Source organism: Thunnus maccoyii, chromosome 24 (genome assembly GCF_910596095.1).
Source record: "Thunnus maccoyii chromosome 24, fThuMac1.1, whole genome shotgun sequence".
NCBI lineage: Eukaryota > Metazoa > Chordata > Actinopteri > Scombriformes > Scombridae > Thunnus > Thunnus maccoyii.
This window is the reverse complement of record NC_056556.1, coordinates 15,072,000-15,089,295: the sequence shown is the minus strand read 5'-3', so window position 1 is coordinate 15,089,295 and position 17,296 is coordinate 15,072,000. Positions and strand designations below refer to the sequence as shown.

General features: G+C 41.1%; 1 protein-coding gene across 4 annotated transcripts in view; it reads right to left on the bottom strand.

The window, feature by feature from the left end:
• mgat5 (alpha-1,6-mannosylglycoprotein 6-beta-N-acetylglucosaminyltransferase) overlaps positions 1-17,296 on the bottom strand; it is an 87,701-nt gene that overhangs the window by 44,090 nt on the left and 26,315 nt on the right. For all 4 annotated transcript variants that reach the window (XM_042404737.1, XM_042404738.1, XM_042404739.1 and 1 more), the window contains 2 exons: positions 4,976-5,052; positions 2,064-2,153 (listed from right to left, as the gene is read on the bottom strand). In XM_042404737.1, coding sequence (XP_042260671.1) covers positions 2,064-2,153; positions 4,976-5,052 — 167 coding nt within the window. The remainder of the gene's footprint in view (positions 1-2,063; positions 2,154-4,975; positions 5,053-17,296) is intronic.

The following is a 17,296-nucleotide window of genomic DNA, read 5'->3' as shown; positions in this document are numbered from 1 at the left end:
ATTGGGTTTCTGCGCCGCAAGGCCCAAAAAGTTCAATTTTGGTCTCATCTGACCAGACTACCTTCTTCCACATGTTGGCTGTGTCTCCCACATGGCTTGTGGAAAACTGCAAACAAAGGTTTCTTATGGCGTTCTTTCAGCAACGGCTTTCTTTCAGGCTACTCTTCCATAAAGGCCAGATTTGAGGAGTTGTCCAGTGAACAGATTCTCCCACCTGAGCTGTGGATCTTTCCAGCTCCTTCAGAGTTTCCACTGGCCTCTTGGTTGCTTCTCTGAATAAGGCTCTCCTTGCCCAGTCTGTCACTTTAGGTGTTCTCTTGGTAGATTTGCTGTTATAACATATTCTTTCCATTTTCTAATGATGCTCCATGAGATATTCAAAGCTTGGGATATTTTTTTTTATGACCTAACCCTGCTTTGTACTTCTACACAAGTTTATTCCTGACCTGCTCCTTCGTCTTCATGATGTTTAATAATGTTCTCTAACAATCTCTGAGGACTTCACGGAACAGGTGTATTTATATTGAGATTAAATTGCACACAGGTGGACTCTATTTAACTAATTATGTTACTTCTGAAGGCGACTGGTTGCAACCTGATCTTAGTTAGAGGTTTCACAGAAGAGGGGGTGAATATATATGCACTCAACACTCAACATTATGGACTATTTTGTGTTGGTCCATTACATACAGCCCAATAAAATCCATTTTAATTTGCGGTTGTAAGAAGAAGAAATGTGGAAAAGTCCGGAGGTGGGGGGAGGCTTGTTAATAATGTATAGGAGTCCTACATGCTGGTCTAGCTGCTTTCTCCTTTTTGCCAAGGATATGTAGAGAGTGAGGCAGAGTGGCAAAGTCATTCCACATCTTCCCTTGTAGGCTGAAAACTCATCTCTTTAAGAAGTACCTCACTCCGCCCCTCCTCTCTCTCTCTCTCCCTCCCTCCCCACTGAATCATCTCCCCTTTATCCCACACCATCCTCTTCAACACACTCTAATTTGCTCTCATTAAAAATGAAATCCCCTCTATCTCTCTCCTTTGCTCGTATTTTTAGCGCTTCATTCTTATGTGATCATTCTCAGGTTACAGGGATGTTGTCAGGGCCTCTGAACCTCCCTTTTTTTTTCCATAATGGGCTGTCTGTGCTGCCGTGATGCAGCAATCTCAGCTTTCTATACTCTCGCACTCGCTGTAAATCGCTTTTAATATTAGGAGCTAAATGACTAAAATCCAAAATGTTAAAATGCAAATGTTCCACTGATATGTCATTCTTGAAGGTTGGTGCAGAGATTTTAGAGTGAAAATGTACCAACCAGTATTAATCTGCAGCTGAAAATAGTCCCCAGCAAATGCACAAACATTACTCTTGTCTGAGTTTGAGTTGTTTACTAAAAAATACAGTGCTCTCCTGTTTTATGGACTGAATGAGCCTTTTTTTTATGAAATTATATTCCTGGCTTGTTTTTAAAGATTTACATCTTCAGTAAGAAGAATGGGCTTGAGGCTAAGAGCCACAGATAAGGTAGGAAATTTGAAAATTGCTAAGAGACAGACTATTCTTTTCATGGGTTTTACTTTAAGTAACAATAATAGAGAATATCACCAGCTTTCTCCTTCAAGTTCTCCTTAAAGCTGATACTTTTTATGCCAGAATTATTTTTTTCCAGTTTTCCTAATAATTTAATTTATAACCTGAAACATTTTGGTGCTTTATTTTGGTGCTTCTCATTTCAACACAGTGTTTTGTTTGCTATGCTACTGAAACTACTTGTGGTTTCCCAAATTTTTATCAGTCTCTATCTTGATATAGCAAAGCCAATTTAACAAGCTCACTAGCCATCCAATAATATATAGTCAAACTCAGAAAACACCAGTGTTACTGTTAGAACACATATACAATATTGATGATTTTGTCCATGTAAGGAGTGCTTAGTCATGCTGTGACCAGTCTGCATTTCCTTATTTAGTGGAAAATGTCCATCATTTGAAATATACTATTTTTGCTGGGCACAAACACTTCATTAACCTTAAATATACATTTACAATTAACACACAGGGCTCACCTCGCTGAGGTAGATGAAGAAGGAACAGGTGGATCCGTCCACGCCGTAGTTGGAATAGCAGGAGTCTGAGCGCCACATCTCCTTCATCCACTGAGGAAAAGGAGGAGACGATGGGATTAAAATCAGAGCCCAACATGCTTACTCACCCAAACATTGATATCAGTTTGGATCTCAGAAAAAAATAGGAGCCAAATGTATTTTATCAGTATCTTGTATTCACACTAACAGTCAAACAGCTGTCATTTAGGGGCTTTTTTTCATCCTAATAATAGTTGTATGTATTGGTTGAGTAGAGAAAAGGTCAGGTTGATGTCGCAATTTACCGGCAGTGACTATAGTATGTGGGAAGAGTGAAAATACATGATGCATAGCTGCAAAATCTATAGTACTAACCACCCATCTGCTGTACTTTTCACCATCCTCATGGAAATAGTCCAGTTTGTTTGTTTGGCTCGGAGGGAGAAGTAAGATTGTGACTTTAGAAGTCATTGGCTTCAATCCCTGGAACCAAAGGGCAAATCTGGGGTTTTATATATAAAAGAGAGACAATTTCCCTTTTATCAACATGTGCAAGTCATCCAGAGGAACCGCTCGGCGGCCAACAGGAAACGACTGAGGATGTTCTGGGGTAGCTCCCATGTGTGGAGATAAATCAATGTGCAAATGGCATAGCTGACTTGAGACAGAAGAATTTGCATCTTCAATAAAAAATTTCTAAGGTAAACAAGAGTTCAAACAAGTGGGGAAAGGTGCAGTAGAGTTTATGCTCCTCTATCTGCTCTCTTGTGATATGATCCTGGCGGGCAGATTTCTGTGTCTGGTTATGTGCAGAGTGGAAGGGCTGTTGACGTGGACTGACAGCTCTCCTGCTTAGTTTATAGGCTGGAGTACATGCATGCTGACTTACAGTAACCTAAGGGAGCAGCACACAGGGAAATGTAAAAAATGGAGTTTACAAAGCTGTTCATAGAGGGGGGAAAACTTGGCAGATGGGCTTTGATGGTGAAGCCATGAAGATTGTACTATTTTTTTGCTTAGATAACAACCTGAGAACTCTGTAAAGAGGGAAAACTGATTTGTCGGATGTTACAAATTGTGTGCTGGATGTGTGATAATAAAACCGCTGTGGAATACCGATTTTGATGTCTTTTTTTTTGAAATGTTGCAAGCAAAAAGCAGCCTCATTTTCTGTGTGTTTATGTGTGCGTGTGTGTATATGTGTGAGTGCATGTGTAAGGCAGGCTTTGGCATCGCCCGGCGCCCAGTTGGAAATGCTGACAGTATCTGTAGAGGATTGGGACTGGCTGAGCAGATGGTGTGTGTGATAGGGTCCTATCAGCTCCAGGGAGACCCGCACACACACACACACATACACATGCAAGGAAACACATTGGACTGGAATTGTGTGTACATCTGTGTGTGGATCTTATTTGTGAGTATGCACCTGTGTCTGTGTGTGTGTGGGCCAGTTAAGAGTCCCCGTTGCCAGTAAAAGTGAAATTAAACCTGCATGACGTTTGGTCTTCCAGCTTGCACGTGGACCGCGTGGTTCTAGGGGAATGTATGAGTTTTGAGTTTTAACTGTACTCGGGAGTAGTTGGATCAAAACTAGAGCTGAAAGGGAAATGAATAGTGGTCTTAGATCGGTCAGATGGGTTCCAGACCTGTGAATCACCACTCAAAGCTCTGATTTTGTTCTATGATTCATATAAGTCTGTTGTTCTCATTGACCGCCGTTTTCCCCCTCGGTTACAGAAAGAAGTGACCAATTGGAGCTTAGTAGGAAAAAATTAGAATACTGTACAATAACTCTCGTTTTAACACATTTTCTTTGATCTTTGAAAAAAAGATGGATTCTGGATGACATAAAAATACAATTATATAACGCATAAAGAAAAATCTGTCCATTCTCTGCATGTATATGACCTTTAATTCATCTGTGTCTATATAAATGATGCAGCTATATGTTTTGTATGTACAGTATATGTATAATTCATATATGTATATAAGGATAAATGCATGTAATATCAAATCTACTACTTTTTTTCCCCAATCAACTTATTTAACATGCCTGTTTTTAGTTTTTTAGCTTAATTTTACTCATGTTTTTTTTGTTTTTTTTTAGGATTACTCTTCAGTGTCTTGGCAGGATGGGTACATTGCTCGCTACTGATTGGTCGGGGCAAAGTAAAACAAATGAGCTATAAAAAGGGATGTTGATATTAGTAGAGAAACAAAGCTTTAAAAGGAGAAAACTTCATTCAGATATATTTTTACTGTTATTTTACTGTGCCCCCCCCCCCCAGATGTTTATTACAGCTTTCAATTTAATTGTTACAACTAGTCACTTTCTTAAATTTATTCCAAACACCTGCAATTCTGCAATATGCTTAAAAGTCTGGATGTACCAGTTTGTTAACAGGTGCATCCAGACTGCTTTCTGCCTTGATAAACATCATGCTGTAGCATACTTTGCTAGTCAACAGTCCGCACCACTGCCTTGCAAACTACTGCATATCACATCAACACAATATGTTACCTGTTTACGCTCCTGATGCTCTTTTTCTGGCGAAAAAAAACATTACAGCGATAACACACAAGATTCCTGTTTATGCTCGTGGTGTTTTTGCTCTGTGCTTCGGCGAGGAACATTTGTCAGTCAAACGGTGTGGGCGTGCGGGTATGGGGTAATCTTTGTCTCTGGATGTTCTGCTTATGTTAGTTTGAATTTCTGTAGGCAGCGCTGTTTTTCTTCCTCAAGCTACCGACCTTGTTCTTCTTTTATTTATTTCGAACGAGCTATTCATGGTAATAACAACAGTGTGGAAGACAAACACACGCGGAGTGAGATGGAGAGGGTTTATGTGTGTTTACTGTGTGTGTGTGTGTGTGTGTGTATGTGTGTGATTCACCTTGAGTTTGCCCTCGCAGTGAGGGAAACCATCCAAAGGCGGCAGCTCACACTTTTCCTGGGCTCCATTTAGGAGGTCTGGAGAAAGACAAACAGAGAGAGAGAGAGAGAGAGAGAGAGACAAGGAGAGAAAATCGATAAGGTCAAGAGAGTCGGCTCCAAAATTCTTTCTTTGTCTGTAGGTTCATAGGCGCCTGAGAAATGGAGCAAGTGGAGCAAATGCATCTCCATTATTCAATTATAGGAAGCAAAGTTATGGTTTTGCTACTCCATTTTTTGTCTTTTTAAAGATAAACTTATCATGATACAGCCCCTGCAATCAGCTGATTATATTTAAGCAGCCTATATCAATCATTTTACTGTTTTCAGCAACTGACAAAAACAAGCAGTAAAAAAAAACAAAAAAAACACATTTTCGGACCACCCTTTCAGTTGGTTCAGTCCGACCCGTCGCTGATTGCTTGCATGCTTTAGCTGTCAATCACAGTCTGTCAATCCACACAGGAGTATGACTGTTTACAAAGGTGATTTAGCTTAACTGTGATCACTGACTGAAAATAGAACATAGGAAAAGAAAGGCTAATGTCTGTTGAATGAACCTGTGTGCGTGTGTGTGTGTGTGTGTGTGTGTGTGTGTGTGTGTGTGGGAAAATCATTCACAGCAGATGAAAATGCACTGGACTGGACTGTAGCCACTAACAGCTGTGTCATACATTTACCCTCCCAGCACCGTCCATATGGCAAACATTTCTTTATTCCCTTTGTTGACTAATTCACTGTTTCCTAGTTAAGTAAATATTTCATTGAATACAGTACATTCAGTGATTACCTCTCTATATAGTAGGTTTAAATGTTAGTGGTGGAGTCCGTCGTTCCCATGTGGGATTCAAACCGCCGTCATACAAACAAGGGATTCACAGGGAAATGATGCAGTATGTAATCAAGCGTTACTGTTAGTAATTTAATGTCACTGATTGATATCAGCTTGTTTACTGTTCACTCTCCTACAGCCGTATCAGAGCTGTATTCAACTGGACAAACACAGGCTTTCATTGTGAAGCCGTGACAAGAAATGCGATGAATTTGTCACTGAGGTTAGTGTCCTACCTAACATATTTCCCCCACAGGCCCACATGGCCGGTAGTTTTACTGGCCCCCTTGTATATTTTCACTGGCCCGACAGCCAAATAGGAACATAACTCTTTTATTTTCTATAATTTTGGTGATTTATTCATTGTATACATAATATGTATAACAGTGAAGTTCCCTTTAGATGTGGTTCTTTTCCTTTAGTCATGGATATGTAATATTTTGTGTTAAGCCAGAGAGTATGGAATACATAGAGACAACATAATTTAACATTAATTAATAACATTTCAGCGAGTTTGGATGATCTTGATGATAAAACTCTTGTGTCAAAAACTGAGACGATGCTGAGAGATGTGCAGAGATGTACTTGTTAAGACAGAACAGTGAGAGGAAGAACATAATGATATTTGTTTGCGTGCGTGTTCTCTCTGAGCTCCTTCTGTCTGCTTCCGTGAGCCACCTGTGCTCTACAGACACAGAGTTGAACTCTAATGAATGAATGAAAAGCAGGAATGCAGAGTAAGAAAACGAAACTAAGAGCGTCTGTTTGATGGTTATTTATTTGTGCTTTAGAATGTAACTGCTGTCAAATCTCTTGCTATAGTGACTGTATGGAGTCATGGGTGTACAGTTTAGGATAAGAGTAGAAGGGAACATGTACAGCACTTGCTTAGTCTCCTGTGGTGCAGGGAATCGATTTCCCCCAAGGGAAAAAAAGTCAATTCCCGCACACACTTATCACCTCTGCATTGATTTATTAAAACGTGTCAATGTTTTGGTCACAAGGACATCTGTCAGTACAGTTTAGGACACCCATGACTGTATACCCATTACGTTTAGTAAACAGTTTAGGGCATAACTGATGGCAGGATGGCCCAGAACCAGGATTAGCCCCAGGTCATTGGGCCATCAGTTATGTCAGACCCTGGAGGTTAACGCTGACAGGCATGACAGCAGGATCTTAGTCAGAGATTGTATGGAGGTTCCTTAAACAGTTGATTCAAATTGTTGTTTTCTAGATAGACACAGTGTCAAGCATCACTATGTTTATTGCAGCTGGGCAATAAACATAATGAGTGATTCCCATCTTCTTCCAGATGTTTCTCCCTAGCTTCTTTTTCAAAAGTGAATGTGTTTCCCATAACAAAGAAAAGACATTCCAGAGCAAAAGTCAACTGCCTGACATCCTAACCATAATTGTTTCAAGCTAACTAACTAATAACCTATTTAAAATGAATTGTTAACACCTTGCTTGGACTGAACGGCAGTGAAATGGCTGATCCGCTGGAAAGAGCTTACTAGCTTCTTTAGAATTGAAAGGAACCTCCAAATAAAGGGTGGCGTCCTGCCAAAGTAGCTTGTACATAAGCAGCTCGGAGGAAAAATAGCCACCTCCTTGCCAAGATACCGCAGAGGGTCATTTGGCTGGTTGGTGGCGTCAATTTCCCGTCCGACTCGACAGACAGACACATAGGTGACGGGGCATTTCAAAGCTGTTTTTATAAAGCAAACTTGTGGGTATATACTTAAAGACTTAACGTTTTCTTTCTTGTTGCTGTGATTTAATAGTCTCCCTTATCTCCCAAGACTCTAATTGAAGCTTTAACATTTGTGGGTGAGATCACAGATGCTACATGCGTGTTTTTCTACAGGCTGTGCAGCACTTAAGGTCAGCCGAATCGTCTTTGTAAGTCATTGGAACGACAGCGGCAGACTGGCCATTACTCTGCGGTCATGGATGACTGTCAGCCAGCAGCATCACCTTTGGCTCGGTAACCTGAACTCCATAACACACAACTCCACAAAGAGCTGAGAGCCGGGGCCGTATCCAGTTCGCAATGATGCAAACTCTGACGCTGTCTGAATTGTTTTTTCTCTACAACAAACGAAATTCACATAGCTGCAGTGGGGGGGAGGGAAATCTCTCTGATGTATTTTCCACATTGCTTTCAATATCCCTGGAAGCCAATATCACCGTAGGATTAACATTCATGGCTTGCACGCAGGCTTCCCTTCAATATAATCACCTTTTTGATATCCCCATTCAGAGACGTTAACGTCATCACCACTGACCTTTATAGCCAGAATATAAATAATGCATAACGGTAAGCTGTGCGGTGAATAGATAAAAGCTTAGAGGCAAACACTAGACTGATGTAATGAGTTTGTGGGTGGTGTTTTGGGAGGACGGAGGGTGTGTGTTTATGGAGGTGAGTATGTGTGAAGCTAATCAGCAGCTCCGGCGCTGGGTCAGACTTCTGTCGGTGGTGGGTGGAGGGTGGAGCAGAGGCTGGCCATCATCGTTGATTCAGTTTATTTGTGCCGACAAGCTGCTGCAGTAAACAGATATAACAGATATTCTACTGGTGAACTTTTTTTTTTTTCCCCCTACGTCTCCCTCTTTTCCCTTTCTGTACTGCTCCATCACCTGAACTAGTGTGAAAAACATGTTTCACCGACACTCTCTGGCTCGCTCACTAAGCAGTGTGTATCAGGGAGGAAAGAGAGATAAAAGAGAGGTGATGACATGCTACTGACTACTACAACTAAAAACATCCCGTTAGATGGAAAGCAACCAACAAGTTCCCACTGGTTTAGTCACCATTTAGAGAAGAAGAGTATTAAGTCTTCATGTGGTTGTATGCTACTGTATTATAGTAGGTGTATAATATAAAATCAATAATGTCTGTTGATCTTTGAATACTCTCTGTATTGGCCAACATTGCAATTTAAAGGCACACTATGCAGGATTTGTCAGTTGCTGTTTGTAAACACACCAGACAGAGAGAGAGAGAGCAGCGGTGGTTGAGTGAGCCAGAGAGTGAACACTTAACATTACTCAATAATATTCAAATATATATACATAGTAATATCTATTAAAAACAGCAGCATAGTTGGCTAGTTATGGTTATAATGGCAAACGTACAACAATGTTTTGATATCGGACTACTAATGATACAGTTGAAAGTTCTGCACTGTAGCTGCTTAAGCTAACGTTAGCTTCATAGACTGACAGAACAAGCTGCTTCACTGTTTCAGAGCTTTTAAAATGATAAGCTTCAAATTACTATCATGTGCGTAAAAGTTTTACTATGATATTCTGACAGCTTTGTTCACCGGGCGTCTCGTCTTTTCACTTGATGACTAACAAAGTACCTGTTAGTTTCCTGTCTGAGAGAGAAAGAGGCTCGGTCTTTTGTGAACAGACGTGTGAATGAGTGATATTTCTTCTTCCACACAACCATCTTTAACCGCACAGAGCATATTTAAAGGGTAACAGCCAAGGTTTCGTTTTACTGCTGGGCCTACTCAGATAATTAGCATAAATTAGCTACAGCTGAGTAGTTTATTGGCGACAGTTATTTCAGCTGAAATAACTGTCGCCCGAGTTTTAACTTTAACATGCTGCAGCTGCGTGAGACGCTGTTAATAATCTAAGTTATCATTTAAATTGCAGCTCTGGCAAATTGAAAATTGTACTCTTTCAATTTGCGATTTCAACATGAAAAAATGATTAATCATTCAGCCCTGACTCTCTCTTTCTGTAGTCATAAACACAACCAAAACAGTGAGCTTTGTTATTGCTCTGTAGAAATATCAGACTCAGGTTTCATTATCCAGAAAATATGATCATTCCCATCTGCAAGAAGAAAGAAACGTGGAAGTACTCCCACTTCTTCGGTTTTATCAAACAAACACATGACGAACACAGTGGACTTGTTTGGTTTTCGTTACCGTCCACAGAAAAGGGATATGAATTTTCCTCATTCCTGGGTGGACCCAATCACCAGGTTTGGGCCTCTAATGCTTCTTCCATTGTAGAGTGAATTACAGCTTTCAGCACAGAGCCTTAACAAGCTAACTAATAACAGCAATTTTGAAATGAGTAACAAGGAATGTGCTATTTTTCTATCATTTTTAAGTAGGAGACCTAACCCACCCCTTGGTGATTAACATGATTAGTATGCTATGTGGTAAAACAGAGAGAAGAAGTGGGAGGTCAGAAATCCATTCCTGATGGAGTCAGCCAGTCACAAGACGAACACAATACACAATAAGGGCTTCTTATTGTTTCTAAAGGCAGCGGGGTTTGAGCAACAAGCAGGAGGATTTAAGTTTTTTCCTAAGCGTGGAGGTTAAAGAGAAGTGAAACACTGAGCTGAGCTGTAAACATGCATGCTTTCACACTGCACTTGTAGTTATTGTATGCTGCAAGAACCACAGGTTCCTTTATTACAGGAACAGCGGCAAGTTGACAGGAATTGAAAGAGCGAGTGATGGCAGAGGTTATATGGCATGCATCTTAACCAATCGGCTACTGGGGCGCATCGTCCCATCTTGTTTTTACTGCCTTTAGCGTTCTGTGGTTTTTTGTAAATCACAGTGTAGCAATTCTGTTTACTGAAGGTGCTACCTAAAGAAACCTGACTTGTGATTTGTCATTTGGTGAAGTGGCTTGTCTTGTGCAGCGTACAAGAACCACAAGCGCAGAGAGAGATGCTGTTATCCCATCCTTCAGACACCCAGCCATCCAGTCAGTCCGCCAACCAACCAACCAACCGACCAACCAACCAAACAAACACACAGCCAGCCTGTCATTCACTCCGGCCTGTCATTCAGCCAGTCAGCCACGGAGTGCCAAAGCCACCAGGCAAATCTTCTCTTAGCTTTAATCAAGCAGAAGGAGCTGCTGCCAAGGAGCAGCTAAATATAGCTGCCTTCATAATCAAACACAGAAGAGATGGTGCTGTTTCAAAGACTCCTCACTGTTCAAAATATCAACAACAATATCAATCCAGCCAGACCCTTTACCTGCCTTTTTCACCTCACAACTCCTACGGCACGGCAGAGCGTGAAGGAGATTTACTAGAGTCTTAACTGTCCAAGAACATTTGCATGCAAACAGAAGCAAACAGGCAGCTGCACACCTGCTATCTGATATGCGAATGAATAAGGTGATGTGAGGTGTGACTGACACACAGAAGCGATGATGCAAGGTGATAAGTCAAGCACCAAACAACACCTCTGTCTAGTACACAAAGGAATAAAAACAAAGCAGAGAACAAGGAACTAAAATGACAAACCTTATTTGAATGGTATTCTAACAACAATACACACGTCATAGAGTTTAATTTGAAACAGAGAGACAGTACCACAAGGTAAAATGATGTAAATAAAGAGTGAACAACGTATAGGAGTGAAAATAACAAGTGACTTTAAATGCACAGAGAACAGAGAACCAGAGGCAGAGGAGAGATGAGATCATTCAAACTTGCGTAAGACGTCCGAGAGCCTCTCACAGTACTGAGGTCACTATTAGCCAGTTCCTAGCACAGTGTCGGCCATCTGATAGCCCTTAAATAGCATCACTGAACAATAAGTGGTATGACACGCTGGGTTATTTTTCCTCTCTCTCCTCGTGTGTGTTAGTCCAAGTCCATGAGGTAATCTGACATTTGACAAGTCCAGAATTGGATTGAGGACATCTGGTTTAGATTACATCTGGTTTATGTTATTCTCTTTCTTGTGTATTTTTACTCATTTCTCCCTCATCCCTCTCAGTCTTGTTAATTTTACTCTCAAGCACATTAAACTAACACAAATCCTTCATTCAAGTTACATGCCAATACCCGGCTTCGACGACACGATCCGGTCGGTGGAAACCAAATAAGTGACACTGGCGTACAAGAGGAGCGTTATGGGAGTTCTTCACAAGATTACTACAGTAGTTCTCGACGACACAAAGACGATTTAGCAATGAAAGGACGTGATTTGAAGTTAATTATGTGTAAAGTGTCCCTATAGTGGTTCTGCTGAGGCGAAACCTTGAAAAAAATATATAAATAACGTGTCCTCTGATCCGCAGCGCCAACGCTAATTTTAGATGCACTTTGCAAGAGGAACCCAAGGTATCAGTCCGGTGTGTTTGTGTGTGTGTATATCTCAGCAGCAGCTCATCAATTAAGCCTTGTTCAGACTGCCAGCCTAAATCCATTATTTGGCATATCCAGATTGTATCCAGATTGATTTTATAAAGTCTAGACAGCCAAAAAAAACAAAAAAACACATGAAATGCGACTTTTGCAAATTGGATTTAAGCCACATTTGGAGGTGGTTTGAAGTGCGATTCCGATCGGATTTCTACAGATGCGTCTCAGTCCGGATGCTCTGGCCGCTCAAATCAGATTTCAAAGTGTCCTTTGCATCACTCATAATGCAACACAATGACAACGGCACCGACAGTGCGATTGTTCATAGGGCAAGATGATGGATCTCCATTTCTCATGCTTCCACGTTGGAAAGCCACGTGACCAGCGTACATAGTTACTGATGCCTGCAACTTTACCACATCAACCCATGCAGATAGGTTGGTGATGTCTGGACACACAAATCTCATCTGACCATTTGTAAATAACAGTGCGGACAATCAGTCTTAAAGATCTGATTTGAGAAACAAATCTGATTTACCTGCAGTCTGAATAAAGCTTTAGACAGAAAGCAGGCCGGATGATGGAGGATGTCCTCTCAGTTTCAGAATATCTGTGCAGGTGGAGAGAAGTTGGTCTGTTTCATGACGCAAGTTCAACTTAGTCTCGGTTTCTGGGAACTGGTGATCCTGTCTAACTGGTATCACGAAGCTAGCTCCATTAAAACTGAGACTTCCAGCCTTCCCATGAGCTCATGTGAAACAGGTGGCGTTCTTAATTATAAACCAATCAAACTGCAACACCAACAGAACCCTGAGTGAAGTACTTCATATGATGAGATAAAACAGCCTAAATAAAAGAATGAAGACCGCCTGATAAGACATATATGGCTGAAATATTGTATTTATAACTTCCTGTGCTAATATTCAATGGAATAAGAGTGTAAAAGATATCTACAGTTTCAGGAATCCTGAGGAAAAAACAAGAGAAAGTGGAATTAATTTACAGCTATAATCCCTAGTCATTAGTATTTTAGTGTGATAAACTATACCTTCTAATCTGACATAATTATCATGGTATTGTATGTATGATGTATAAAAATGTCTCTATTGCTCTTTACTCATAACTTTTGTCCCTGTAAGGATCTTGTAGGAATAATCATTTTTTTTCCAGTGATCTAATTAGACATTAGTCAGGCTGTTGTCACATGTTGATCTGATCCTCTGAACTCAAACCTGCCCTGGAGCAGGTTTAACCATTCAGTATAGGTTACCATGGTGACCTTAAAGGCGATACCTTCACTTCACTTTGTCATACCAGACAGACAGTCAGGCACGCAGATAGTTAACTTAGTTTGTTTTGATTGGGCTCTTTTTTTATTTCCCCCATGCCTCTTTGAAAATGATTCTAAATTAGTTTCTGGTCAGTTTTATTTTTGGTCTGAGGGGGGGGAGCAAAGAAAGAAAGAACATGAAAACATGAAGAGAGGAGAAACTGGTATGACAGCATATCTGACAGAAACAAGAGATAAGATGAAATGTGACATAGGTCATGTGCTGAACTCAGCCACAATATACTGCTCCTTTCTCACCACACTGGTTTTTCTGTCTTTCTTTTCGGAGTGTAAATGATGAGGTTTCTCCATACACATCAGCTGAAAACCTCTGAACCTCATTATTACCATTATTACCCTGAAACCCACTGGAAACAGCTCGTCTAGGCCAGCCTGCCACCTGAAGGCGCATAGCGGGGTAACACAGACCAGAGGGGCTTCCCAGTGTGAGGGGCACGTGTTTGGAGCTGGTCAAAACACATGTCTCGTGCTGCCTATGATCCACACAAGTGTTCCACAGTGAAGTCCTGGAGGTAAAAAAAAAAAAAAAAAAAAAAAAAAAAAACAACAACCCAAATCCAATCCTCACTCTCTCCCTTTCCTCTGCTGTACAGAGCACAGCGTCTGGCTGTAATCAATCCCTCTTTTGTGCTCCAGCAATCTGATCGGCCCGCTGTTCTCTCCGAAAACATCCAAGAGGAGGATTTTGCACTGAGAGCGGCGCAGGGACACAAGGCAGCCAGAAAAAAAAAAAAAACCTTGATTAGGTCTCATCATTGCAGAGCCATGACTAATGTTCCGCTGTTGATCCAAACAAATGGTGGAAAGCTGTGGGTTTAGGCTGTGAGGCTCGCTGGGCTTTTAGTGTCGCGTCGCCAAAGAACTTTGCAGTGGTGATGAGAGACTTTTGAACCGACAACTGTCAACAGCGTTTCTAAACAAAACACACGCTACATGCAGATTTCCCTTAGCAACTTTCCACATCCTCCCGAAGGCTTAATTTGAGGAAACATCTTCGATCACCTGCCGTGTATATAGAGCATTTCCTGTAAACATACTCTGTCTGCTTAAGTTTAAATCACAGGCTCGGCAGAGGAGCTGCAGATATTATGTGTTGTTATTAAACAAGCGGCGAGAGAGTCACAGAGCGACGTGATGCAGGACCAAAAAGATGATCTCACCATCACTTTTTATCTCTCTGTAAGAAAGGTGTGAACGCGTGTGCGAGCCTATAACAAATGTGGGAGATTATCCGCTTGTCAGACGCTGTGCGCAAAATGCATCTTTTTGCAGTCTCCTCTCGGTTCGAGTGTGATCTGCAGTGAATGTAAGATGAGCTGTGGATGTTTGTGTATATTACTGCATGTGATTCGCCCGGAGAAACGGCTGATATTTAGTAGAAGGAGGCAGCGCAGATTATATTCCTGCAGGGCTGTGGCTTTAACCAGCACAACAACAATCCTGGCACGGAGAGAGAGAGAGAGAGGAGAGAGACACAGTGGAGGAAAAAGGGGGATGCAAGCAGAGGCAGACTGATTGCAGCATATAAAGAAAACAAGAGAGAGAGGAGAAAGAAGGGAGTTGCAGAGGACACTGGGAAAAAAAAAAAAAAAAAAAGAGTACATGTGGGGGGGGGGGGGGAAAGAATGCTGTATATTTGTATGTTTACTTTGCAGTCACTGAATTGAAATAAGGATGGAAGGAAGAGCGAGAGTTAAGAGAGAAGGAGACGGTGAAAAAGTGGGGTACACGTGTCTCAGCCAATGGTGCATTAGCCCCAGATGTTCTTCCCGTCCCACCCCTGCCTTCTCAATCAGCCACAACCTCAAGAGGGACGAGCCTGCTTGTGGGAAAAACAGAGGACAGAGAGACAGTGTGTGTGCATGTGTGCGTGTGCATGTGTGTGTGTGGGTGTGGGGACGAAGGGGCCCGGCATGTGAATATACTGTATATTTTCCTTAAAACGCTCTAAACTCAATAGAGTTGTATGCACAGTCGATTAGCAGAAAGCTATTTTTAATTCTTATGAGGTTGCAGCTAACTCCAAAAGCATCGTTACACCGCAGCATCAGTGCTGATGATCTATATTTCAGAAACAGAGGAATAAATGTGGAGTTTCAGGCGGCTGATTGACAAAACAGACACCTTGCAAAATCATCACCTTTTAATAGAGAGCGGGTAACATGACTCTAAAGTCAGTGACACTTTTCACAGACTTTAATGCGTTTCAGCTATTGAATAATGAATTCTAGGGAAACAAATTCCTTTCGAAATTTGATATATGGCGTTATGAGAGGCATATCTGATTAGAAAAAGCGCGTTGAAGAATGCGTGTAATAAAATAAATAATATCTGCCGTTCCGATCGTTTTTTAAACTGTCCGTCGGCAGTATTACGGGAGCGCATTGCTAAATCTGTTGAGTCCTCTTTTAATGACGCACGCTGGAAATTGAATAAACTGTGAGTAAGCAGCTTATAATGCAGTATGTGTGCTATTGTGTTGAAAAAAAAAACAAAAAAAACATGTTCTAGTGAATTTTTGGTTCATCTCTTTTCAACATTTGGTCTTTATTAAAGAGCCCTGGCCCCTGTAACAATGGGTCAAGGGATTTTTGCTTCTGCTATTTAGATACATTAAATATGATTAAACAGGAAATGGAGCCCTTCAGGGTGCAATTAAGTGGGGGTTTTTTTTTGCTTCTAACCACAAGGACAACATTGGCTTGACATCAAAAAAACTTACAGTCGCTGATTGGAAATTCTATATACAAGTGTGTTTATTTTTGATAGTTTTACCAGCTTGTTTTGTCCTTTTGTGCTGTATTTATCCATCACACAGCACCTTTTTATCCGTGCTGTCTGTTGTGGCAACCCACACATACAGTACATTGTTCTTTATGTGGTTAAATAAAGGTTTAAATTTAACAGAGAGTGAGTGACACTTTAAATCTAAGTGACTGTACTCAAACGGCTGCTATGATACTGTTATCTCTGGTATGAATTGTATGAATGTTTGCATTCTCGGTTTCTGTCTCCATGACAAACGATATGGTCGTGGAGGATGTTGTACATGTTCAAAATTTTTTTCTGTTGAAATCTATTTCCAGGAGTGGTTGAATATCTGTGATGTAATGATTATTGTGTAAAAGATAGCGTGCACATATTTCAAGCTAACGGAGCGATGATTCCACAAGCCCTGTCGACAGCGCCCGAGGAGGCATTCCTTGGCTCTACGCTTTGCCAGGCAACGAACTTAATGAAAGCAAAACTGTCTGCACTTTCTTGCTGTTTGCTGTTTGTTTACGACGGCGCTATAAGAGGATCTGATGCACTCCGTATGGGTGGGATCTCTAGGGACCTGATACATACAGTGTGTGAGCTTTTTCTGTGATGGATTCCATACGCAAATGGAAATATGCGCGCACACACACTGACAGTGAAAGAGCCTGTCTGTGCTTGTTTCCTGCTGGTTTGTGAAGGGAAAGTCCTGGGGAGGCTAGAACTCCATGCTGTGTCAAGCTCTCATATGTGCAGGTGAGCACAAGATGTAGAGAAACACTTCGTCTCCAGATTGTTACATTAAAAGGTGTCGAGATTCAGGTCCGGACGCTCCGACTGCAGGCTCGAATCTGACTGGTTGTCGATAAGATGCTGGATTTTTTTTTGTATCATCTCATTGCATCACAGTGCTGTAATTTACCACAAAGCCACTAAAGCAAATTAGCAGCTGCAGGAAGAACAAAAAAACATATAATTAACTTTTTCATTATGGAAATTTTGTCTATTTACAGTATTGAAACAAAAACCAACTAAAACACTGTTAAGTATGAATCATAACACCTACAAAACTAATGATTTTAGAAGTTTTCAGTTACGCCAACGCTGCTATGCCATTTACAGAAGACTGTGTGTTGATGAGTGTCAGCGTTCGTGCGAGTATTCGCTTGTGTGTTGGTGCAGACAGCATCTCTCA